The 27,800-nt window shown below is 36.3% G+C and overlaps 1 protein-coding gene across 1 annotated transcript in view; it reads left to right on the top strand.

Moving 5' to 3' along the window:
* The first annotated feature begins 18,145 nt into the window (after positions 1 to 18,145).
* The window catches only part of ANKRD7 (ankyrin repeat domain 7), a 67,384-nt gene continuing 57,729 nt past the window's right edge, over positions 18,146 to 27,800 (top strand). Inside the window, exons 1-5 of the mRNA XM_063101033.1 lie at positions 18,146 to 18,348; positions 24,392 to 24,491; positions 24,651 to 24,824; positions 25,711 to 25,817; positions 26,355 to 26,492. Of these exons, the coding sequence (XP_062957103.1) occupies positions 18,146 to 18,348; positions 24,392 to 24,491; positions 24,651 to 24,824; positions 25,711 to 25,817; positions 26,355 to 26,492 (722 nt within the window). The remainder of the gene's footprint in view (positions 18,349 to 24,391; positions 24,492 to 24,650; positions 24,825 to 25,710; positions 25,818 to 26,354; positions 26,493 to 27,800) is intronic.

Raw genomic sequence — 27,800 nt, 5'->3', positions numbered from 1 at the left:
ATGGGGATTAAATTTTCTTTCATAAAATTTATAAAACTTTCTTTACAAAAGTCATCTGTAATTCAAAAAAGTAATATTTTTTTCTTTCTGACTTAATTTGAGTTTAAATTAATTTCTATCATATTTTACGGAACAGAGAGAAAGCTCATGAGCTTTTCTGGACTTATTTCACTAGGGGCAGAGAGCATACTCAGTTTGTTCTTTAATTCTTTAGTCCAAGGACGGAATATTGGTAGAGACTGTTCAGCATAGCACATAGCATCCATTGTGAGGCCTAGACGAACTGATTTTGAAATACAGCAGATAACAGAAAAGAGTTAAGAGACAGTGATCCTTGCAAAAACTTCCCAGATACCAGGGAGAGGAGTCCAAGAGACACAAATGGGCTGACTTATTCTCCGTGTTCTTCTCACGAAGATGCCAGTAAATTCATTTAATCCTAGCCATTTTATCTACTTTTTGAATTGAGTCCTACAAACATGGCTACAAATGAGAAGGTCTGGTTTCTGGATTTCATCTACTCTGAACTACTTGGAGGTTATATTCAGTGAATTAAGTTGAAGAGGAACCATTAAGGAAGTGGTGGCAGTTTGCCAGAATGGGACCTACCAGAGATTCAAATAGCAATTCATATCCACACATTCAAGTTTCCAGAGTGTTACACCAGTTGTCCCTCTTTCTAGTGGGAGAAGTTCTTGTTCATACCATGTAAGCCAAAACACCGTCATTTTTTAAAGCATTTGCATGACAGAAAAACCAGATGTAGAAAGTAAGTCATATTGTGCAGTGCCATGTAGACTGTTTTCAGACTCATCCCTCAAGGAAAGAGGATCACTGAGGAGCATTTGAAACAGCATTTATATCATTTATTCTTTAACCCTATTTCTTTTTTTTTTTTTTTGTCCTTTTTTGTGACCGCGCTCAGCCAGTGAGCGAACCAGCCATCCCTATATAGGATCCGATCCCGCAGCGGGAGCGCTGCTGCGCTCCCAGAGCCGCACTCTCCCTAGTGAACCACGGGGTCAGCCCTTTAACCCTATTTCTAATGAAGAGTTTGTGATTATAGTTTTTAAGTGGTGACCTCTTGAGATTCTCTCTTTTAGGTGCGAAAGAAGTTGTCTGGACTATCTCTCATACAGCAGGAAAGTCCAAAGAGTTAGTGCCATGTGATGTAATTTTTCTATTTTGCAAATCATGCTTTGTCAAGCATTATGAAAAGCCCTGTGCCAAAGAAGGACAAAAAAAAAAAAAAAAAAAAAAAAAAAAATTGAATGACTGAAATCAATTAGCTTGGCATTGTAACCTTTTAACTATTTAAAAAGCTATCCACTGATTCTTCTATTACAGTGTATTGTAGCAAAACTTAGCTGCCTTGAAAGTTGAATATAATTAAGGATCAAAGTAAGAGAGTACAGATATTATCCCCAAAGTAAAAGCAAATGGAAATACATAAAGCAAGTAATTTAAAATGTATATTTATGTAAGAAAATACTTTTTATTCCCCAATATTAGAGTAATACCTAGTACCCTCTAAAAGACAATAATTATGTGTAGAAGGAATAAATGAATAAATGAAAAAAATGTTTTCCTTAGAAAAGATTTTTGAAAAACCATAGAAGTTAACTCTGTTCTATAGTGCATACTTTGAAGATCAGAAATACATCAATTTCATGTTTGTATTTCTGGCATCCAGCAAAATGACTCATAGAAGTTCTACTAAATGTAGACCAAGCTAAAGATGGCCTTATGCAGTTGTTCAGGTCATGCACTGCACAAGTCACCACACCTAAGGGGGCACAATTTTCACTGTAGTATTTTTGTTTTTATGACACATTTTTGTTCTTCTATTAAAATTTTGAGTTGAGTCCAGAGATGGGCTATTTGAATATTTATTACACAAATGCTGATCTTCTGGTTGGTGCCAATGAAGTATCTGTGCTCTAACAAAATTAGTAAATCATAACAATTAGCCCCAGAGGGGAGAAAAGTATTTTGTTCTAATGGAAGTCAACATATCCCTTCAATTTATGAAAGAAAAAGGAGATTGATAATAGAGAGACTGGTACTTCAACCACATGTAATATAACTTGAGATTTTCAGTAAAGAGTTGCTTTTTCTGGTTTCTATATAGATCTGCAAGAGTAAATTAAAAATATAATAACCTATTGGTATTACTGTTTACTGTCTAACCCTAACATTTCTTATTGCAGTTCATATTGTTTTCTGTTTATTTACATTCCCAGTTTAAATAAAGTGCATTTATTATGAATAAATTACTGTATCATACTAAATAGTAATTTATTAGAAATAATTCATTTGTTGTAAAAATAAGATACACTTTATAACAAATCTATTTTGTTGTAATAGTGATTATATAGAAACAAATAACATACTTAATTATTTTCTAATTTATACAAAGGCACTGTATAAGCTTAGTGAACTAAGTGAACTTTAGAAACTAAGTTTTTCCTAAATGTGGTATATATATACATGGAATACTAACCAGCCTTAAAAAAGCAGAAAATTATGTCATTTGTGACAACGTTGATGAATCCAGAAGACATTATACCAAGTGAGATAAGCCAGCCAAAGAGAGACAAATACAATTTATCTCACTTATAAGTGGATTCTAAAAGTTGAACTCAGGAAAGTAGAGTGCAGAATGGGGGTTACCAGAGGCTGTGGGGGTGGGAGATAAACAGGGGAAAAGGAGACATTGGTCAAAGTGTACAAAGTTTCAGTTAAACAGGAGGAATAGGTTCTGGTGATCTATTGCACACTGTGTGATCATAGTTAATGATAACGTATAATACATTTTAAAATAGCTAAAAGAGGATTTTAAATGTTCTCATCACAAATAAATGATAAATATTTGAGGTGATAGATATGTTAATTAGCCTGATCTGGTCATTCCACAATGTACATATGCATCAAAGCATTAAATTGTACCCTATAAAAATATATATTTATTTGTCAATTAAAAATAAAATAAAACTTTAAAAATGAACAAACAAAAATACCACAAAAGTTGCACTGACTTTCAAACATTCTTTTTCATATGAGAACAAGAGCATCAAAAATAATGAGATCTTTAATTACAATTTTCTAAATTTTCAATTTTTAAAATTTAAATTAAAAAAATTTAATTGTAATTTTAATTCCTCTAACAGATATCCATACTTTTTACTTCTACTCATATTGTTTTTTGTATATTTTGGCTTTTAAAAATTTTGTTCATTTTAGCTTAGTTGTTAAAATTGTTGGCATAAAGTTGTTCATCATAATATTACCTTATTTTTTTAATGTCTGTATGATGTTCCCTCCTCTCTTTTGTGATATTGTTCATTTATTTGGGTTCTCTCTCTTTTATATGGGCTAGCTGTGGTAATATCAAATTTGTTAATCTTTTCAAAGAACCACCTTTGTTTTCATTTATTTTTTTTTCTACTTTTTGTCCATTTTCTGTTTCGTTGATTTCCACTCTTATTTACTTCCTTCTATTTTTTTTTTTTTGAACTTAAGGTGGAAACTTAAATCATTGATTTAAAATTTTTCTTCATTTGTATATAAGTATTTAGAGTTATAAATTTCTCTCTAAGCAGTGAATTAGCTACATCCCACATTTTGATATGTTAATTTTAACTTTCTGTCTGTTAAAATGTTTTCTAATTTGTTTTATGTTTTCTTTTTTGATCCATTGCTTATTTAAAAGCATGCTGTTTAATTTCTAAATATTTGTGGATTTTCCAGATATATATGTGTTACTAAATTCTAATTTAAATCTGTTGTTATCAGAGAATTCTGTGTAAATCTCTGTGATCAGAGAACATACCTCAAGGCTTGAATTTCAAGCCTTTAAAATGTATCCAGATTATTTTATGGCCCAATATGTTGTCTATCTTGGTGAATGTTCCATGGGCACATAAAAATAATGCATATTTTTAGGGTATTAGAGCTAGTGTTCTATACATGTCACATAGGTTAAGTTGATTGAGAATGTCGTTCAATTCATCTGTGCATTTACTGGTTTCTTTTCATCTAGTTGCTTTATCAGTTATTGAGAGAGGAGTGATAACATGTTCAACTATTGTAAAAAAAAATCCGTAAAATTTCTCTTTCAGATATTATTTCAGAATTTCACAATTCTTAAATAATCCTAAATTCTTGAATTTAAAAAAAACCGAAATTTATATATTGACTTTTAAATTGCTCTTTCATTATCAAAACTTTCATAATCCTACTTTTTTGATCTTTAGCAGGACTGCCAAGAGAAAATCTGTTATCACAAGTTTTAACTGGATTGCTATGTCTGAGAAGAACATTTCAGCATCTTATTTTTCTTGGAAAATTACTTGGTGTTTGTTACATAGAAAAAATGTAATAAATATCATTGCTATTTTAATACTGATATAACGTACAAGCATATTACATAAAACTCATATTTCTGACAATAGTAGAGATAGCTCATAACTCTATTAATACTTCTTTAATATCAGTATACAATTATCTATAAACTTCAAATTTCTGAGTAATACTAGCTTTATATTAGTATTTGTATTAGTCTGTTTCTGTTGCTTATAATGAAATTCCTGGAACTGGGTAATCTGTAAGAAGACAAAATTTATTTTTTACAGTTTTAGAGGCTGTGAGGTCTGAAGTCCAGGGAATACATTTGGTGAGAGTCTTCTTTCATGGTGGCTTTACAGCAGTGCTGGGGTCTCACATGGGAGAAAATGGTAGAGTAGAAAGAAAGAGAGTTCCTCATGCTCTCTCCTTTTAAAGTCCTCAGAACCGTGCTCCTGACCACCATTATCCATTCACTATGGCATGGTCCTGCAAAGTCACCTGTGTGAGGCCCCATCTTTCAATTACCATAACAGAATTCCCCACTATCAATAGTTTTCAGTGGGGATTTTAGCTTTGGTGAGGTTGGGGGCACATCCAATCTACAGCATTCCATCCCTGACCCCCTAAAACTCATGTCTTTTTCACATACAAATACATTCATTTCCTCTTACTTCATTTCAATTCAAAAGTCCTAAGTCTCAACATCCCATACTCGTGGCTCCAGTAGGCATGGTGCTGTTGGGGTTTCTCTGCTACAACTCTGACCCCATGTTTCTGCTCGACATTACTCTAGCAAAGGCTATTTGCAGTGAATCTACCCCTGTAACAGAGCTCTTCCTGGGCCCCCAGGCTTTTCCATATATCCTTTGAAATCAGAATGCAGGCTCCCAAGCCTTCAGAACTCTGGCATTCTGTGAGCCTGCAGGCATAACACCACATGGATGCCAACAAGTCTTCGGGCTTGGATTTTCCAAAGCTGTGGGTCCAGCCACATCTGGGGACAATTTAGCTACAGGTGGAGCAGCCAAAGCAGCTGGGGTGCTGGTGCTGGAAGCAGTTTCCTGAGGTGGCCCTGGGCAGTGAGCCTGTGGAGGGTGCCTCCTGTTCCCCAAGAACATTCTGTCTCCCAAGGCCTCTGGGCCTGTAATGCAAGGGTTGGCCCTAGAGGCTTATGCAATTCCTTTGGGGCCTTTTTCCTTTTCTCTTGATAAATTCTTTTTTTTTTGGACTAATCCTCTAGCACCATTATATTGTTCTCCTGAGACTGCTCTCTGCTGCTCTACCACATGGCTGGGCTGCAAATCTTCCAAATCTTTATGTTCTGCTTCCTTTTTAAATTCTGGCTTTATGTCATGCCTTTGATGCCATAACTCAGCATAGGCAGTTACAAGTAGCAATGCAGCTTCCTTAGTGCTTTGACGCTTGGAAATTTCTTCTGCCAAATACACTGGGTCAACACCTTTAAGTTCTGCATTCCATAATACTTTGGGGCATGAACAGAATGCAGCCAAATTCCTTGCCAATTCATAGCAAGGGTGATCTTTGCCCCAGTTTCTAATAAGTCCCTTCTCATTTGCATTTGAGACCTTCTTAGAATGGTCTTTACAGTTCATATTTCCATAAGCATTCTGGTCACCACCATTTACCTAGTCTCTAAAACATTCCAAACTTTCCCTGGTTTTCTTGTCTTGTAAACTCCCACCTGCAGCTAGGCTTTTTCTAGCCTGCTCCTTCAAGTTCTTCCAGCCTTTCTTCAATACCCTGTTCCAAAGCTGCTTCCACATTTTCAAGTATTTGTTATAAGCAACACTCCATCCCTGGCACCAACTTTCTGTATTAGTCTGTTTCTGTTGCTTACAATGAAACACCTGGAACTGGGAAATTTGTGAGAAAATGAAATTTATTGCTTATAGGTTCAGAGGCTGGGAAGTCCAAAGTCCAAGTAACACATATGGTGAGAATTCTTCTGTAGTGGTTTTACAGCAATGTAGGGGTCTCACACGGCAGAAAACGGCAGAACAGAGAAAGACTAACCTCTCATGTGCTCTTCTTTTAAAGCTCCCACAACCACATCCATGACTACCATTTTTAATCCATTCACCAGGCATGGTCCTCAGAATCTAATCACTTCTTCAAGTCCACACCTTTCAATTACCATAATAGGATTTCCAACCTTCTTAACAGTCACACTGGGGATCAAGCAACTAATACATAAAACTTGGGAGACACAATTCATATGAATGCTCAGTCTCCATGTTGATCACCAGTTGTCTTGGAAGATGGAACTTTTTTATACTTAGATACTGATGATGGCTCATGGATAGATGTAAACGAATCTTCCCTGCTAAGTCCTTCAGATTCAGAGAATTCTGTTGAACCTTAAAAATTATGGAAGTCTCATAAAACTGAGGTGGAGATACAAGTCACATGCAGATTTTCATTATTATGTGAAACTCATTACCTGAGTTGCTGACCTTAGTCATGGAATCTAAGGCAAGCTGTTCCCCACTGCTCTGGGGGAAGATGATATAGGAACATTCATAACCCGACACAGGTGGCTACACAGTACATAGGTCTTGAAAGAACATCCAGGAGGAGAGAAGAAGGACTGATCCCTTCTTACAATACTGTTCAAATCTGACGGCTAAAGTTGCTCCCTACTAGATTTACATTTTCCCTTAGATTTTCACTCTAAGTGTCACCTTCTCCTAGTCCCAGCCCAGATTTGTTGGCAAAACAACAAAGTTCTCCAACAGGAATTTAGCATGAAGGTCTGGGTGATGATATGGACTCCACACAAAGTTCTGACTGAATTCAGGGAATTCTTTGGGACCAATGGCTGAGCACTGTAGGGTGAACTAAAAGAGCTGTACTCTTGTAGTCCAAATGTGGCTCACTACTAAAGACTGAGAAGGGATCTTGGCTAGCATTTATGAATAATTTTTCCTTTCCATACTAACTTAATTGCCACAATGATCAAATATCAATTCTTACATATATTTGAGTGTGCTTCTAGACTTTTTATTTTATTTGATTAATTTGTCTATCCTGCTGTCAGTAAAAACAATATTTAATTAGTGGACATCTCTTTCTAAGCTTTTCTGAATATCATCAACAGTATACCAGAGTAGCATCACAGAGAATTCTAATTTTTAAAATCTCAATATTTTGATTTTGTTTATAGAAAATTGTTAAAATGAGAATAATAAAGGAAAAATTTACATTTTTTAGATGAGTCTGTCTGTTCAAGAAATTGAGCACCTCTCCATTCCAGAGATTTTTTCTAAGATTCCTTAGTAAAGCACATACACACATATTGACATCTGTATATAAAACATGTTGACTAAAACAACAAGATCTTCACACCTACTAGAATGGCCCAAAACTAGAACACTAACACCAAATGTTGGGTCTCTCATTCATTGCTAGTGGGAATGCAAATAGTACAGCCACTTAGAAGACAGTTTGGCAGCTTCTTACAAAACTAAATATATCTTACCATACCGTCCTACAATCATGCTCTTTGGTATTTACCCCAAAGAGCTGAAATCTTACGTCCACACACAAACCTGCACACAGATCTTTACAGCAACTTTATTCATAATTGCCCAAACTTGGAAACAACCAAAATGTCCTTCTATAGGTAAATGGATAAATAAAATATGGTACATAATGGACAATAGAATATTATTCAGCAATAAAAAGAAATGAGCTCTCAAGCCATGAAAAAAAAGGAAAAACCTTAATGCATACTACTAGGTGAAAGAAGCTGATCTGAAAAGACTCCATACTGTATGATTCCAACTATATGACGTTCTGGAAAAGGCAAAACTATGGAGACAGTCAAAAAGATCAGTGGTTGCCAGGGGTTGGGGGGGGGGGGATGAGTACAAAGGATTTTTAGGGCAGTGACATTATTCTGTATGATATTATAATGGTGATATATGTCATTATACATTTGTTTAAACCCATAGAATGAATGAGACCAATAGTGAACCCTAACGTAAACTATGGACTTTGGGTGATTATTATGTATCAGTGTAGGTCCATCAATTGTAACAAATGTAGCATTGTGGTGAGATGACAAAGGAGTAGCATGTGTGGGGAAAAAGGTAGGGAAATCTTTGTGCCTTCTGCTCAATTTCCTGTGAACCTAAAGCTTTTCTAAAAAAATAAAGTCTGCTAAAAAAAAACCAAAACACGTTGACTTTATCAAAAGCATTTTTAGTTCAGACGTTAAATATATTGTTTTTTTCTCTCATTATATAGTTTTCTACAATACACTAATGTCTGATAATAAAAAAATATGTATACTAAAAAGGAAATGAGGGTGTATAGACTTTATTTCTTTCTCCTCGTACTTAAATTTAGTGAAACCGTTTAAAAATTGCCAGTAAAACACTCTATTGGGGAATTATGAAAAGATCAGGATCCAGCTAAAGGGACTTTTTTGTTTTGTTTTTCCTTTCTTCCTTTCTGCTGCTGTTAAACATTTGATTCATGAAAGAATGATAGACACACTGGGGTAGGACCCTATGTGAAGTTACTATTTTAAGTCCTACAATGTCCAAACTGCTAAGAAGTCTTAAAATGGCAGAACACGCCTCTCAAGGGATTTGGCGGTGGAGTCGGGGGCAGGAGCGCACCTGCCCCAGGATCTGTCCCCATTTGTTCCCCACCCGGCCCTGACAACCTCCTGCTACTCTATTATCTGTTCCTTTTGACTTTTTCTTTGATGTTATGGATCCCCATCAAAAGACTGTATTGCATTTTCGCCACGTTGCTCCTGCGCCACCTCTGCAGATTGTTCCGAGCTCTGTTCACAAGACACGGTGCCCGGTGCCCATCACTAGTATCAAACCGACGCCCCGCGGCCTCTCTGGCGGGTCGGGGAGCCGGAGCCCCGCTCGCCTTTCCTCCTACGGAAGCACAACGCCTTTTTCATTGCCCTGGAGAGAAGTCCAGACGCGTCCCAACTTTCCTCTCTGCTTTTCGGCGGGACCTCCACACTAGCGCCAGGTCACAGGAACTGGTCTCGCTGTGGCGTCCTCGCACCAAAGCGGTGACGCTTACAAGGCAGGAGAGGATCCTAAATCCAACTCCGTAGGCAGCAGCGCTGGGCATGCGCACAATTCCGTCAGGAGCAGAGACTCAGAGCGCCTGCTCGCATAGGGCCCGGCTTCAGACCCGGAACAGTGGGTGGGGAGCGGTACGTCTTGCTGGGTTTGGAGGTAGTTAGCAGAGTGGTTGGGCGGGTGGTCAGGGGGAGACTCAAGCTACCTTGCACAAGACCTGGGCCCTGCCGACCTGGGGTTCTAGGACCTTAAAAACCTCGTTTCACAGAAAACTTCCCCACTTAGCGCTCTCCCCCCCTTTAAAAAAATATTATTCTTATCCCACTTTAATGCCAGCAGCCTCAGTCCCGGAGCTTGCTGTCCTCTCACATCCCTCTGGCTTCCTCAGTCAGTGCTAATGGAAGCCATCGGAGGCTAGGATTCCTAATGGAAGCCATCGGAGGCTAGGATTCCTAATGGAAGCCATCGGAGGCTAGGATTCGGGAGCCCCGCACGACCCTGTCCCTGCCGTGGTTTCAGAGAGCGTGACAGCACGTGTCCTCAGGGGGAAACGTATGAGTAGGGAAGACGGACGTTGTCCAGATGTAAAGAAAAAAAGCCGTTCCACAGAGTCGCTCCTGCTCTCCTAATCCGGCCCTGCCTCCTTCAAAACCTTACCTTTTAACTTCATCCCTGATGCCAAGTGAGTTTCATGAACTCAATCACGCAGTACACTATCGAGATTTGAATAAACGGTTCTCATACAACTTTAGAGAATTATTGACATTATCAACCCCCTACTTTTGTAAATAGCATAATTACATGCAAACTTGTTTTGTGTTAAGACATTTATTTTAAAATTTATTATGCAAAAATAAATCTCCTTTCATGTAAGTCTACGTTAATGTGTTTCTCGCTGCCCCTTCCTCCTTATAAAAAATATAGTGAGGAGGTCAAAGAAGGAATTGGCTCCAGCCAGCCACTTATGGTTTGTCGTTCCATTTTTTTCAACGCAGTCAACTTTTGATTTGAAAGGATCTTAAAACATAGAAAGACTTTTGAAAATATTTGGAAGTGTATTTTAAGAAACATAAATATTTTCATACATTTTAAATTGGTAATCTTAGTCCTATCACTATCTCCAATACAAATAGTTCTAAAGAAGGGAACACGGATGAACTTTTCAGTCTTCAATAGTGAAAAACTGAAAACAGCATAATATCTCAAAGTAAGGGGATGGCTGAGTGAATTAGAATATCTTGTATCCAATTAATACAATTTATATCAAAGATACATAGTTCTAAGGATGCTGAAGTAGTAAACACATAGGATAAAGGAGAAAAATTTCTGCCTCGTGAGAACAATCCTGGCAAGTGAGTAATATATATCTTTATATTACATTGAGAGAAATGGGACTATAGTTAATGTCTCAGTCTGTTCATGCTGCTATAATAAAATACTTTAGACTGGGTAAATTATTACAACAGATATCAATTTCTCATAGTTCTGGAGGCTGGGAAGTACAAAATAAAGGTGTCAGCAGATTCAGTGTTTGGTAAGGGCCTGATCTCTTCTTCCAAGATGGCATCTTGTAGGCTTGTGTTCTCTAGAAAGGACCAGTGCTGTGTTCTCACATGGCAGAAAGGAGGAAAGAGCAAAAGAGGCCTAGCTAATTCCCTCCAGCCCTTTTATAAGGCACTGATCCAATCCATGAGGATGGAGCTCTCATGTCCTACTCACTTCTTTAAAGGCTCCTCCTCTTAATACTGTTGCATTGGAGATTAAATTTCAACATGAAGTTTGGAGTTAACAGAAACATTCAAACCATAGCAGTTCTGAAGCTTGAAAATTCTTCTGCTTCTATGTAGGAATTTGAATTTACTACAACTTTTCTACTTTGCTACGAAGATATCGATGGAAATAACAAATATATTAAGAAGGTGTAGAAGTTGGTGAATTTTTCTCTTATAATGTTTGTAGAGGGCAGAAACAGTAATTTAAAAGCCTTAATGATAACTATCATTAAATATTCACATTTTATCAAGATTTAACACTCAAAAGTCAGAACACAGTGAGGGTATTAATATTAGAATATGTGTGAGAGAATAAATACACAAGTAGACAATGGTCAGACCATGTTTAAAAATAGAATGCTTACTCACAACCTCTACAGCAATCAGCCAGAATGGTCAAAATCTAGCCAATGACTTCCAGCTTCCCAGTATTTTGCCCTTTGTTTCCCCTTGCCTGCTCCATCCGGGATCAGCCAAAGAAAGCCAAATTTGCTCCTCAAACCAATCAATAAGTTGCCCCATTTCTGGTTAGCCAATTTCCACCTTCCCTAAGCCAAAAACCTCTAATCAGAGCATACCTGAAAAGCCTTCCCTCTTTTCACTATTAAAGTTTTCCCATTTCTCTTTTTGCCTTTGAGTCTCTGTCAAATGAGAGTAATGGTGTCTGACTTCCTTGCTATAGCAATCTATGAGCAAATGGCTTCTATTTATTCTCATTTGGGTTGTCATCATGTGCAAAGTTTTCCTAAGCCACCAGCAAGATTTGGTCTATACCGCCTATCACAGCAGAATTCAACCTTCAACCAGGTGTGGTTCCCGTGGGGACTTCTTGTGCCTCGCTTTTCATGGCTTGTTAAGTATTTGCTGCTGTGGTTAAGTCAACACTGGGTCACAACTCTGCTTTCTTTATGTTCAGTTCCTCTGCTATTTTTTTTTTTTTCTCAGTTTGGTATCTGGGCTTTGGTACTGATTCCCATTTGTTTGGCATCCTTGGTGGAATCAAGCCATTCCTATTTATCCCTTCTTGCTCTCTTTTGTGCTTTCTCTAAATGTTGTGCTGTCTAAAGTGTTATCATAAGAAGGAGAACAACAAGATAAAACACAGGTGTAGACTCTATAAGCCTGTGTTGTTCCAGCTGGTCTGACAGACCAGTGAATTCACAAGACTGGCATCCTATTTGGACACACTTTGTGGTGGGTCACCAATAAAACTGAATGAGGTGTCAATTTTTGTCCTGAGATCTTGAGTAGTGTCTCTGGATTTCTACCTGGCAGGAGATTGGGAGAGGGGCAAAGACTGTAGGATGTGTGTTTGGAGGTGGCCAACCATTCAGTTGGGGGCCCAAGGCACAAAGTGCCCACATCACTTTCGATTGACTGTTGCCAGCTCTTATGGGATCATCTAAGCCTAAATCCTCTACTCCTCCAGAAAAAACTGCTTCTTCTTATATGTACTCCTTTACATTCTGGTAAAAATCACTCAGCACAAAAAGAAGCTAACGTACATTCCAGGCAGGGAGAACAATATGTGAGAAAGCCTCCGAGGTCACAAATAATTTGGCTCTTTCAAGGAACTAAAAGCTGTTTGGCATGGCAGGAGCACAAATGAGTAGAGGAGAATGGTTTAAAGATACATTCAGAACTTAGGTCATGAAGATGCATAAAGGGCTTTCTAAGGATTTTTAATTTTTCTCCATGAAGAAACAATGTGGAGCTTTAAGCAAGGAGAATGACACAATTTGACTTATGTGTTGAAAGAATCATCTAAAAGGCTTCTTCTCTCATTTAGGCACAGCCTGGTCTTATAAGATAAGCAGACATTGAAAGCTCAATAAATTATCTGAAAAATATTCCAATATAGCTCTATCTCTTCTAATTATTTTAGGGACATGAGTTACATGGATTGGGGGTAATTGGTCCGTGTCATATCAGGATAAGCATTTAGACTTCAACTTGTAGAGAGTGAAGATCTATTGGGGAGTTTTCATTAAACGTTTTACAAAGTTAATGCAGCAGTGTGGAGGATGTGCAAGAGAAGATGGTGAAAGTTGGGGCTTAGCGATCACTTTGAAGTCTGTTTTAATAGTTTAAGGAACAAATAAGAGCCTGGATTAAGACAACAGAAGTGGGAGACGAGGGTACAAATAGAAGAGATGGGGGCAGCTCACTAGGGGTGGAAGTAATAAGTCTTTACTATGTCTGTATGTCTCTCATACAAACGTAGAACTCTTGGGATCTGGGTTCTGATGGGTGGACAGAGTTGTCATCTCTCTGAACAGTAGGGAACAGAAGTTTGATGGAAATGGGTTCAAGAGAGAATGTGAGGAGAAAAACTGGAGACATTCCACACAACTCTCTCAAGGAATTTTAGTACTAAGAGAAAGGGAGAGATGGGTAATAGCTGAAGGTTTTTTTTGTTTGTTTTGTTCTTGGGGAAATAATCCTTCCACATGTCCTTATATTACTCTTATGGATGTTGGATTGCTGTGTTCTGATGGCTTGTTCTGTTGGGTGGAGGGGATATTGTCCTAAAAGAAATGGATATTTCCTTTATCAATCATCCAAAGAAAAGACTCATCCTGGAGTAGGAAATGGAGGATTGAGCTGTAGGTCCTTCTTATAAGGTAGAGGCAATTCAATAGTCTCTTGTTACTGGACTCAGTATATTCTAGAATTGCACAGGGCAATATCCTCTAAATTAAGTTAATAGGATTGGAAATACAAAAAAAAAAAAATCCCCAAACATCTCTATATGTGTATTTTATTGATTCGCATACTAAATATGTGACTGCATGTGTCAGTATACAAATATATTATATCTTTTATAGAACAGATAGACATATACAATCATTTTCAAAGGAAGATGTAAAAATAGGTATAAAGAGGTTCTGATAGTTTTTTTCCCTACCCAGTGGATCATTTTTTGTGTGACTTGAGTGTCATGTGCTGCTCTTTACAGATCTCTGCTCTCAGAAGCACCTTGAGGATAGAATAAGGACTGGTACTGCCACATGGTAGTGGCCAGGCAGCTGCCTACTGAAGGCTCTTATAGAGATGGACTGGGGTCTGTGGCATTGGGAAACAGCCATATTTGGTGGGTCAGTTTCACATTAAGTTCTGTAGTCTCATTCCCATCTGGCACCCCCAAGTTCCTCATCAAATACTACAGTCTGGTTTTTACCTTTTCTTCATGGAATTGAGGAAATTTTCTGTGCCCCAAATTGTACCCAAGAATTCAAAAATCAGATAGAAGCAGCAGTTATTGTTCATGTATTTATCCATTCACATGTTGAATAACATTTACTGAGCACTTAATTTTCCAAGCCCTCTTGGAGCTGAGAGTAGCCTGGAATAAAGCATCCAAAAATGGCTGCCTTCTTGAAATTTACATTACAGATGTAAATTCTGAGAAGGATGAGCATTTCAGAAAAGGGACCAGTAAGGTCAGAGGCCTTGAGACAGGGACATGCCTAGTGTGTTGGGGAACAAAGAAACCACTGTGGTTGGAGCAACGTGAGTTTGGGTGACAGGAAAGACTTGAGGTCATGGATGTAAAGGGTGGAGGTATGGAGGATTAGGGTCACAGATTGTATAGGGACGTGTGAATCTTTATAGAAATTTGACTTTTACTGTGAGAGATTTGGGAAAACACTGGAGAATTTTTAGCAGAGAAGTGATATCATGTGAAGGTTCTTTAACTGGATCATTCGGGCTGCTGGATTAAAAACAGTCCAGAGTTAAGGTGGTGCATGGGACAGAAACATTAAGGCCTGTCAGGTTTCTACAATAAAATATTAAAGTGAAATAATGAAAATGGGAGAGATGATGTTGGCCTGGACTACACTGATAGTAGCGGTCAAATTCTGCATCTGTTTTGGAAGTAGTGTGGTCAGGATTTGCTGATTAGATGCGGCCTTTGAGAAAGAGAGAAGTCAAGATGACACCAAAAATTTCAAACTGAGCAACTGGAAGAACAGAGTTACTTGTTCTTAAGTAGAAAAGATGGTGAAAGAGTGGAATGTCAGGAGGCAGTTTAGACATAAGTGTGAGTTGCCTACAGAGTTTATAAATAGACAACCAAATGCAGGTATTAAATAGGCAACTAGATATACCAGAATGAAGTTTAGGAGAGGGACCTGGAACACTCAGTTTGGGAGTCAATAGCATTTGGATGATATTTAATGTTATTAAATGTATGGTATTTAATGCCAGGGGACTGAATAAGATCACCCAGAAGTGAGTATAAGTAGGGGAAAAAATTAAATAGATTCTGGACTTACTGTATTTTGTGACTAGAATTGACAGGATTTGCTGGTAGTTTAAATGTAGGTGTAAAAGATAGGATTTAAGGGTGTCTCCAAAGATTTCAGGGAAAAAAGCTATTGATCCTGGGCCTCCCTCTTAAATGTTGGAAATAAAGACTAGACTGAGAAGGAATGTTTAGAAAGGTGGAAATCAAATCAGGCAAGTATGAGATCTTGAAAGCTAAGTGAAGAAAGTGTTTCAAGGAGCAAGCAATGGTGACCTGTGTTAAATGCTGCTGTATTAACATGAAAACTCAGAAATGAAAATTGGATTTCATGTGATAGAGATCATGATCAATCTTGCTTAAAAGCAGTGTCAATTGAGTGATAGGAGCAAAAAGGTGATAATTAGCATTGCTTTAAGTGAGAACTGAGGAAGAAAAATTGTAGACAGAGATTATAAAATTATAGACAATCCTTTTAAGGAGATTTTTGTAGACAAATTAAGGTGATGGTTGCAGGGGAAGCTGTCATTTTCTTAGCTGATTTTTTAGGCTGGGACAAATTTGAGCATGTATTTGTGCTAATAAAAATTAGTCAACAGAGAGGAAAACTTTAAAGATACACTAGAAAGCAGGGGAGAAGGCTTTGCATGATGCAATGTCCTTGGATAGGCTATTGAGGATGTGATCTAGTACATGCAACACTGGTGCTGGTGTCACAGAAACCAAGTCCAGCTGCTTGCCCCAAACAAAAACCTTGGCTTGGCTTGCCAAAATCTGTTTCCCCAAAGCATTCAAGTCCTGGCTGAGGCTAGCCAAAATCTTGTTATTCCAGGGCATTCAGCTCTTGGCTTTGTTTGCCAAAATCTTGTTACAGAACCCAAGTCTAGCTGCCTGTCCCCAAACTAAACAAAGGCAGAACTAAACACATGACCCCAAAGTCAAATTGTTGAGGGAATGGCAAGTCAACTTTATTCAGGAATAGTGATAACATGAGAAGAGATGTTAGGCTAAACCTCCTCTTCAGTAAACCTGAAAGAGAATGGCCAGACTAAAGCCGTCTCAAAGACTCAGATTTACGGAAGGGTTTTTAAAAGAGGGGGTGAGGGAATGGAATGTGGGAAGTGAAAAGCAGGAGGGAGGGGAATGTGTAAGGTGCCAGATGCAAATTCTCACCAAGGCTCCATCTAGTGTCTGTTCTCGTCACTGATGTTATCTTAGGGTCCTGTAGGATTTTGATTTGCTTCAAGGTGGAATCAGCATAGATTTATTGATGTCTTCCTTGGTTTCTCAGGGTCTGGATAGTACATGTCTTATGGCAGGCAAGTTTGCAGCTCCAGGCTGAGTGGAGAACAACTTTACGTTTATATAAATAATGTCGTTCTGCCCTGTAACCAAGGTTCAAAATATCAAATAACCATGGAAAAAGAGGGAATTCAGAGAAATGAACGCTAAGAAAAAAAACTGTGTCTTTTAAAATTTTCCTACAGCTTACGCAGTTTTAGGTCCCAACATGGCTTCAGTCCTGCTCACTCCGACACTGGCTTTTGCTAGGAACATGGAAATATCATCTATATGAACAAGAGAGAAAGTAAAATATTTTTTGACAAGATGTAGGTGAGTGAATAGATGTCTCAGGAGAAATTCTCTGTGGAATTTCTATTCTGATTGACTCTCTTTTTCAATAGATCATGAAGCAAGTTCAAGGTCAAGGAAATGGCCGAGGCAAGCAGGAGTATGAATGGACCAGAAAAAATGTTAAGGATTGCTTAGAAGAATAACAGAGCACCTCCAACAGAGGTGGATTTTCATGAACTGAAAATGGGAGATGACAGCATGCTTGTGTTTTTTCCTTTAGTCACATTTAGTGGCCCAGGACAGACAAGAAAGTTTAGATTTGACAAAGGTCATGGTTTAGGTAGATAAGAAAAAGAATGGGGGCAAACTTACTGAAAGTATACCCATGAGAGTGATTGCAATGATTGACCGTGGAATTTAATCTAGTTTAGTAGGGAAGTAGGGGCACAGTGTGAGATGGTTAAGGTCAGGGAAAGGTGATAGGATTAATAAACTGTAGGTGCAGTGAGTTCGATTTTTGAAAGACTTTTTGAGTTTATTCATTAGACAAAGTGGCCTGGAATATGAGAGCTAGTGTTCAAAAAGTATGTTTGAAATCCAGATTATGGTGGGATGTCAGTTATCATTAAAGACCCGTTGAGTTGTAGCATGGAGGTGAGAGGCTGGGAATAGGCTGGAGACATGATCACTGTAGGAGATCCTCCTCACCACGAGGAAGGTAGATCTGTTTGCAAGAGTCCAGGCCATGAGGTTATTCATTGAAGGAGAAGGGGCTATTTGTAAGAAAGTCGGTAGGTTACTACCAAATGCTCGCGATCTAATAGGAAGATTGACGGTGTGGCAGCCAAGCCCCCATCCTAGGTGAGAATGCGTGTCTGAAAGTCGCTATGTAGGGGCTACAACCACAGCTGCGCAAGGCCCAGGGTGTTGCCCGGTAACGAGGTCTGCGCGGCCCCGCCCACTTCCGGTCTCCAGGCTGGGGCTGGTGAGGCCGCCCTAGGGCTTCCATTCTGGCTCTGGGGCTGGAGGCTTCCACGAGTCATGTGGCAAGGGCGGAGGGGCAGGACAGGTGGTTAGGAACCCCAGGAACACCCTGGTCCCACTGAAGGACTGCAGCCCGTGCCGCAATGAAGAAGCTTTTCAGTTTCTGGAGGAGGAAGGTTGAGTTCCCCGGCCACTGCTCAGACCTGCCCACAGGCTGGGACTACAACCTTCGAGACAAGAATTTAAGGAAACTTCACAAAGCTGCTTTAGTCGGGGATTTGGAGAAGCTTAAGGACTACCTTCAGCTCAAGAAATGTGATGTGAACATGCGGGATAAAAAATACAGGTGCCTGGAGCTGAAGAGTCAGTGGGCGGCAAAGGGCGGTGTGGAAAGGACACTAGGTCCCCTGGGTCTATCAACCAGAAACAAGATGTGTCCAGTCTGTTTGATACTGGTTGTCACTCTGGCTTTACTAGAGCAGAGAGATTTCCTGGTAACCAGGGTCATCCATGTTGCCGTTAATGATATGATTTTATTCTTTTTTATGGCTGAGTAATGTTCCACTGTGTATATATACCACATTTTCTTCATCCATTCATCTGTTGGTGGTTGCTTAGGTTGATTCCATATTTTGGTTATTGTAAACAGTGCTGCAATAAGCTTGGGGGTACAGGTATCTCTTTGTATACCTATTTCCTGTCCTTTGGATAAATACCTGGTATGGGATTGCTGGATTATATGGTAGTTTTATTTTTAATTTTTTGAGGAAGTGCTGTACTTTGTTCTGTAATGACTGTATTACTTTCCATTCCCACAAACAGCTTACAAGAGTTTTCTTTTCTCCACATCCTCACCAACATTTGTTGTTTTTTGTCTTTTTCTCAAGGCATTTTTAAATTTCCATTTTGGTTTCTTCTTTAACTGTATGTTTGTTCAAGAGTGTCTTGTTTACTAGTCAAATTACTACTGTAAGAAAGACCAATTTTACCGATTTTTCAAATGAAGGGAGTTAAAGCAGGTAAAAAAACTGTAATAGTCCCATGAGGACAGTTATTAAATACAGAGAAAGAGGCTCATGTTAAAAGTAAAATCATATTGAGACTTTAAAGACTGAAAAAAAAGTGTCTTGTTTAATTTTCAAATATTTGAATTTTCCAGTTTTTGTTCTGCTATTGATTTCTAGTTTCATTTTATTGTGATTCAAAATATATTTGGTATAATTTCAGTCTTTTTAAATTTTTTAAGACTTTTTTTGTGACCTACCATGTGGTTTATCCTGGAGGAAGATCTCTGTGCACTTGTGAAGAATGTGTACAGTAGTCCCCCTTTATCTGTGGGGGGTATGTTCCAAAGCCCCAGTGGATGCCTGATACCATGGATACTACTGAATCCAATACAGTCAAGTGTTGTGTAACTATGGGGATCCATTCTGAGAAATATGTCATTAGGTGATTTCATTGTCATGCATATATCATAAGTATACTTACACAAACCTAGATAGTACAGCTACTACAAACCCAGGCTATGTGGTATAGCCATATACAACCACTGTTGTCTGTGTGGTCTGTCATTGATTGAAACATTATTATATGGTACATGACTGTATAATATGTTTTTTCTGTACATACACACCTATGAATGTTTATGAATTAGGCACAGTAAGAGATTAACAACAATAACTAATAAAATAGAAAATTGTAACAATATGCTGTAATCAAAGTTATGTGAATGTGTTCTCTCTCTCAAAATATCTTATTTTGCTGTATTCACCTATCATTGAACCATGGTTGACCTCCAGTAAATGAAACCACAGAAAGTGAAACTGCAGATAAGTGGGGGACTACTGTATTCAGGAGCTGTAAGGTAGAATGTTTTGTATATATCTGTTAGGTCTGTCTGATCTATAGTGATATTCAATTCCTCTGTTTCCTCATTGATCTTCTGTCTGGATATGTGTCCATTTTTCATAGTGGATATTGAAATCTCCTTGTATTATTGTATTGTTGTCTATGTCTCCCTTCAGTTCTGTTGATGTTCACATTATGTATTTAGATGCTCTGATGTTATATGCATATATATTTATAATTATTATATCTTCATGGTGGGTTAACCCTTTTACCATTATAAAATGTCCTATTTTGTCTCTTCTGACAGTTATTGACTTAAAGTCTATTTTGTATGATACTCACCTAAGTATAGCCTCCTCTGCTCTCTTTTGGTTACCATGTGTATGGAATATCTTTTTCCATCCTTTTTCTTATAGCCTATATGTGTCCTAAATCTAAAGTGAGTTTCTCATAAAGAATATATAGTTGGGTCTTGTGTTTTATCTATTCAGCTACTCTATGTATTTTAATTGGGAAATTTCATTCATTTACATTTAAAGTAATTATTGGTAGGGAAAGTTTTACTATTGACATTTTGTTAGTTGTTTTCTATTAGTTTTGTAGTTCTTTTGTCTTTTCCTTTTTTGCTATCTTCATTTGTGCTTTTTTTAAAAAAATATTTATATGCTTCAATTCCTTTCTCCTCTTTTGTATAACTTATATAGGTATTTGTGTGTATGTGGTTACTTTGGGGCTTACATAAAATATGTTATAATTATAACAGTCTATTTTAAGTTGTTAACAACATACGTTCAGTAGCATACAAAAACTCTGCACTTTAACTTTCCACCTACACTTTGTTATTGTTGTCACCATTAACACCTATTCATATTGTGTATCTTTTAACATATTTTTTAGTTATCATTATTTTTAATACTTTTGTATTTTAACTTTTCTAGTAGAATTAAGTGATTTAGCCACCACTGTTACAGTAAAACAGTATGCTGTTTTTCTATATATTTACCTTTACCAATGAGTTTTATATTTGCTTATGCTATTATGTTGCTGTTTAACATCCTTTTATTTCAATTTAAAGAACTCCCTGTAGCATTTCTAGTAATACAGATCTAGTGGTGATGAACTCCTTTAGCTTTTGTTTGTCAGAGAAAGTTTTTATTTATACTTTATTTTGAAGGGTAATTTTGCCAGGTATAGTATTCTTGGTTGCTAGATTTTCTTTCAGCACTTTGAATATATCATTCCACTCTTTCTTGACTGCAAGATTTCTGCCGAAAAAACCCAATGATAATCTTATGAGGGTTCCCATGTGCATAATAACTTGCTATTTTTTTGCTGTTTCCAAAATTCTCTTTGTCTTTCACTTTTTAATTTGTGGCTGATTTCTTAGTCCCTTGGAGTACATAGATGGGCGCTGAGATTTTTATTAAGGGTTTAACTGTCACAGTAGATTTTAGATTTCAACTGGAAGGGTAAATTATCTAGCAGGGGTACAACAGCCATTTTTGGAAGACCTATTGGGAATTACCCAAATGCCCTTTACTTTCTCTTATAGAGAGTAGTATGTTTTTTTTTTTTAAATTAATTTAAAAAGAAAATTGGTGTTGGAGAGAGAGGTAGATTTAAGATTGGGTGGAAACCAAATTCTTAAGACATGTATAACAGTGCATGAAGGAGACAGATCAAAATGTTTGCAAGGATTTGCTATGCTATTGCAAGGAGTTATTTTAGGTGGCCTTAAAGCTATTTAGCCCTGAATGTTTGGTTTAGGGCTAGAAAAACTTTCTATTACATAAGGAATTTCATTCTTAAGCCAAATTGTGAATGTTAACAAAAAGGTTAAGCAGTGCTTTCTTGTATCAAGATTACAGAGAGACCAAATTAGTCACCAGATATTTGCTTGGTAAGGATGGAATCACATCAAAGTAAGTTAAATAGTTTTGAAGGATATTTCATTTAGACCATGATATCTGATGAATTATTTTTGTCCTACAACAAAGTATTCCTTTTCAATGACTAGAAAGTATGAGTTCTTTAAATTCAGATGGTCTTTTCCATGGAAGATGTTAATTAACTATGGATAACTTCTGGTTCCATTCTGTCATCCAAGCTGATGGTCCTCTTACTGATTATTGATTTTCTTTGGCTAGAGAATAATATTATTGACTAGGGTTCCATTTTTTATATTGAAATTATATTACAGTCTTGCCTTCCAGAGATTACATTTAGATAACCTAGATTGGAATTTTAGCATTCCCAAATTGTTCAAAGCTGTTTTTATATTTTCCTGCTTTACTTCCATAGATGGTAAGTCATATCATTGTGTATGAGGTTTGTCAGTTTAGATCTTTGAAAGTTACCTTATTTTTAAGTTTTTGAGGGCCACATTTCTGCGACTTCTATGTGGCAATAATAGGTCTATTTAGTTACCCATAAAGTACTTTTGAGGACATAAAGTGAAGCAGAGAAATAGCATCCAGGGTTTCTTGTTTGGGACATGAGCTATCTAAATATGGACACTTTATCATAAAATTATCTGAAAGTAAGGATATGATGATGTTACCTTAATAAATAAATAAAAGTTTATTGAGGGCTAGTTGCAGCTAAAAACTGCAGAGTTTAAATGAAGCTAATTAATGTTCTGTCGTACTTCATGAATGTTTGCTTGGTATCTGCTAGGCCACTTAGAGTAGGGTTCTTTGAGAAGTAGAAATTAGTGTAATAATTTAAAATTAGGTTGATACGTACAATTTAGAGAGTCCTAAGGCATCTTCACCTTTGTGTTCCTCTCTCAGATGAAAATACCAACTTTAATAACTGGGCAAATAGAGAGAAATAGACAATTAGGAGTAGCATGCCATCGAACAGGCAATATCCCTTATTCCTATTATCCACGAGATTTATATTAAGTTTTGAATATTATTTCTAAATTTTATTGTGATGCATAATTTTATCATCCTTTCAAAGGCCCAGACACCATTTTGATGTTTGAAAAAAACCTGTTTTAAATTTATTAGAGTTTCCTTTGAAGAGAAACTAGTTAAATATTTGATCTTCGAGGCACTTGCATAGCCTTTTAAATTAAATAAGTTATAATTAATAAGGTTTGTGTAAATACAGGCACATGTCACTTAACAATGGGATACTTTCTAAGAAATGCATCATTAGGTGGTTTTGTCCTTATGTGTTTCATCATTTGTACTTACACATAGATGGTATAGCCTACGATACACCTAGGCTCTATGATATAACCTATTGCTCCTAGGCTACAAACCCGTACAGCATGTTGCTATTCCCAATACTTTAGGCAATTGTAACACAATGGTATTTGTGTATCTAAACATATCTAAACATAGAAAAGGTACAGTAAAAATATGGTATAAAAGACAAAAAGTGGTGTACCTGTATAGGGCACTTATAAATGGAGCTTGTAGGACTGGAAAATGCTCTGGGTGAGTCAGTGAGTGAGTGGTTAGTGAATATGAAGGTTTAGGACGTTACAGTACACTGCTTTAGATTTTACAAATTCTTTCCACCTAGTCTGCACTAAATTTATTTAAAAAATGCATTTATTTTCTCAATAATAAATTAACTTTTGCTTACTGTAACTTTTTTACTTTATAAACCTTTAAATTTTGTTAACTTGTGACTATTTTGTAGTAACACTTAGCTTAAAATACACATTGTATAACTGTACAAAAATATTTTTTCTTTATATCTATTCTATAAGCTTTTTTCTGTTTAAAAATTTATTTTATTTTTTATTTTTTAAACAGTTTTTTGGTCACAAACAAAGAGACAAACACACACATTAGCCTAGTTCTACACAGGGTCAGGATCATCAATATCATCATCTTCTATCTCCTCATCTTGTCCCACTAGAAGGTCTTCAGGGGCAAAAACACACATGGAGCTGTCATCTCCTATTATAACAATGTCTTCTTCTAGAACACCTCCTGAAGAACCTGCCTGAGACTCTTCATGAGGTGATGTCACTCTTTTCAGAAATATGGCCATGGTGATTTGCTTTTGCTTATTTTTTTTTCCCCCTAATCTTAGATTTACTCAGAAGCCAATAATGTACCATAAACATTCCTTCTCTATTAGTAAAAACTACTCAGTGTTGAGGTCATGTTTTCATACTTTTTACGGAGCTTGTTAAGGTCTGCAATAGCTTCTGCTAAACCCTTCATTGTGAATTTTCTTGGGGATTCATCTTCTTTTTCTTCTCCCGCAGTTTTCTTTTCTCTTGCCTCTTCTTCAGCTATGCATTCCTGTTCCAGTTCCAAATGCATGAGTAATGCATTGTGGTAGGATGTTAGGAGGGCTATGACATCACTAGGCAATAGGAATTATTATGTTATGGGATCACTGTGTTATATGCAATTCATCATTGACCAAAACATCATTATGCAGCACATGACTGTATAAATAAGCATATGAAGCAAATACCTTAACAATATACAGTCTGTTTTGTTCTTGGGAATAATACCTTCTTAAACTAAGACTTATCTATAACTTTGTGTTTTGTTATATTAATACAGAACACCTTTACACCTGGCCTGTGCTAATGTATCTATCTTAACTGAGCAACCATGCAAAATAAATGTCCAGGATAGTGAAAACAGATCTGCATTGATTAAGGTGTGTTCTAATTTTTCCTTTTCAATTGGAATGTGTTTGAGTTCCACTAGTTAACTTTTGTTGATTTTCATACATTCAAACATAGTGTTAAACATTAATTCAATATATCATATCCTAAGCAGTAAATTGATTACTCATGTATTCTTGTTGCATTGACAGGCAGTCCAGCATCAAAAGGAAAAATGTGCTACTATTCTTCTAAACTATGGTGCAGACCCAAATCTGGTGGATTTTCATTATAATACTGTTCTTCATTATGCTGTCTGTGGTCAAAATGTCTCATTAGTTGAAAAATTGCTTGAACACAAAGCTGATCTTGAAACTAAAAATGAGGTAGTTTTCTATTGAAAAAAAACCCTGACGTTTTAGGAAGCAACTGAAGAGGGTATTCATCGCAGATAATTTGTGTCTGTTGAAATAAGTGTTATGTAAAGAATAAATTTTTCTAACTGAAATTGGAAAGGAGAAGATGAGATTATCAAAAACTGATAAAATTTTCCTTTTTATGAAGTCTTTCTCCATTCCATTGCGGATTGTAATTCTGAACTCCAAAGTAACATATTTAACAATGCTAAGTGTTCAAAGGGCTGTATCAAATGAGAAATATTTTGATTCCCTTATAAATGGGTGTTGATAAAAATCATGAAACCCATCTTTTTTCTATTTATATACTCATGAATAATAGTAAGAATAGGGTTGAATTACAAAATCACATTATATTTAAAGTAATATAACCCTATTGAGACATTATGGATAACTGATAGATCCTTTTTTTTTTTTTTTTTTTAAAGCATCTTGACACTTTAGTTCATTGATATTTTGTCTACCTAAGAGCCCAAAATAAGTGCCAGTCTTGGAAGTTTAAATGAAATCCTATGGAAACTTAATTATGAAAGCATTTCAAATGTGAATTGATAGCATGCAATACTTAAATTAAATACTAGGTGCTCATCACTTAATTAATCTAGGCTACTCTTGCCCACAATTTCAATTAAGCCTAAAATAGTAACTTTGATTTAATTTTTTGACTGACCCAACCCTAATTTTTTTTCTTGATCTTTGAAGTCATATTTTGTTAGGTATTAAAATCTTCTAAATGTTAAAGTGTATGTTTGGAGGTTTCTGATAGGCACACATTTTCAAAAATTGAACTTAAGTCTCAAAGGCATGTAAATTTGGTACAATATTTTAAATAATCAATTTGAAATATTTTTTTCAGGATGGGTATACTCCACTTTTACTTGCCGTTATTGAAAAAAATGCCAAAATGGTAAAATTTCTGCTGAAGAAAGGAGCAGATGTGAATGCTTCTGATAAAAATCAAAGGTATAATTAATAAAGCTACATAAAATAGCATATAACTACAGCTACTACAAGGATGAGAAATATATAATATTGGGAATAGATAAGAGCATATGACATATGATTTTGGGAAAATTACCTAGACTTCCATTATCTGTCTTTCAATCTGAAAAAACAATCGGAACAGATTGGTAGATTATTATTATTATTATTTATAACATTAAAATCTTACACAGAAGGCCAGCACAGTAGTTAAATGGGGGTAGGAGCCCCAGAGCCCTTCATGGAATTTAGACATCTTGAAAATGTTAGGTTTCCAGGAAGCAAAGATTGAAAACCATTGAGCTAGTTGCTTCCTAAAGACTTTATCTTTTAGACTCCATCATATGATTGGTTATTGGTACACCTTTTTGAGCAGATTTGCTCTGCTTTTTGCAGTCTTGCCTTGGCTCATTTCCTGGTAGAGATCCTACATTTGAAGAGTAAATTGAGAAAAATTACTTTTAAAAAATGCATGTTTAAGATCCATAAAGTGACATTTATTTATATCCCTTGCTCCAGAACAGCTCTTATGATTGCTCTCAGTGATGAACCAACAAGTTTAGTAAATATTCTTCTTCAGCAAGATGTGGAGCTATCTTGCCAAGATATTTATGGATTCACAGCTGAGGAATATGCATCTTTTAATGGCTTTACTATGTAAGTGATACTGCATATCTTTTAACAATTGTGTTGGATTTGATCATACGAAACAAAGAATGAGTCCCACAGTACAAAGGTGGAATGGATTCAGCAGCAGGGATAATCACATACAAACTCCAGACCTATGGATCCAGGGATCCTTGATTTCCTCCATTTGTAGGGTTCAATTATTATAGAAGTTGCAGGTGGGCTGAGTCTACATATTAAGTCCCAGTGGCATGAGAATTGCAAGTATGCCAGACTATGTAGCCAATAACAAAACATACCAGCAATAGCATTGGGCAAGTAATGTTTAATACATGCAAGGCCCTTTCGTTGTTTTTAGACATTAGAAATATAAGGATTTCATTCATATTTTGAATATTATTGTTAATGATTCATTAGCTTAGCTTTAGTTTGATAAGTTTTCAGAATTCTTAAGTATATTCTCATTACACCCAGAAGAAAAAACATTTTCATGTATGAACATGCATTTCTGATTTTTAATAATCAATGAGAAAATAAAATAAAATGAACAGAAATTTAACTTATAGCTAATGAAGTTAAATAACACACAGAATATTTTCTTTATAATTTTATTTTGAAGACAATTAAAAATTATTCATTGGTATTTTTTCTAGTTTATTATTATTCTTTTTCCACCCACTTTATTCACATTTCAGTAATACCTTTTTGTCATTAATTCCACGTGAAGAACATAGGCTGGGGGGAGAAAAATAATCATATATACATTCAAATGTTTGTTTTTTAAGTGTTAATTGAAATATATACACTAAAGAATTCATATTTTGTTAAATGTATGAACCATAATTGAATACAATAATTCCTTCTTTGTAATATTGGACCTATGTACCTTGTTTTACCTTGGTTTAAGCAAATCATATGTATAAAAATTTAAATAAAATAAAGAGATAAGTTACTGGTAAATATTCATGCTATAAAGGGATTCTTCACTTTATAAAAGGAATCCCCAACTGTTCCTTTTAAATATAAAATTTTCCCCATCACTTACAAAGTTTGGATTTATGAAACTAAGAGACACACATACTTAACATAGTAATGCATCTATTGGTCAAAACAGTACTTGTATATTTGAAATAACTTGCGTACATCTCTGAGTCTCGTAAGCCATTATTGGGTAGTTAGATGAGAAGGAAATTTCACCATCCTCTTTTGTCTCCCCCAAATAGCTTGTAAAACGGAAAGTTCCTTTTGTAGTTTTCTACGTCATTAATTTAGGAACAAGTAGAAGAAGCATATTGACCATAGAGTTTTTATCCTTTCAATATTGTTTTCATATTTTCA

The sequence above is a fragment of the Cynocephalus volans genome, chromosome 6, assembly GCF_027409185.1.
Source record: "Cynocephalus volans isolate mCynVol1 chromosome 6, mCynVol1.pri, whole genome shotgun sequence".
Taxonomy (NCBI): Eukaryota; Metazoa; Chordata; class Mammalia; order Dermoptera; family Cynocephalidae; genus Cynocephalus; species Cynocephalus volans.
Note: the sequence above shows the minus strand (reverse complement) of the source record. Positions and strands in the feature narration are given on the sequence as shown.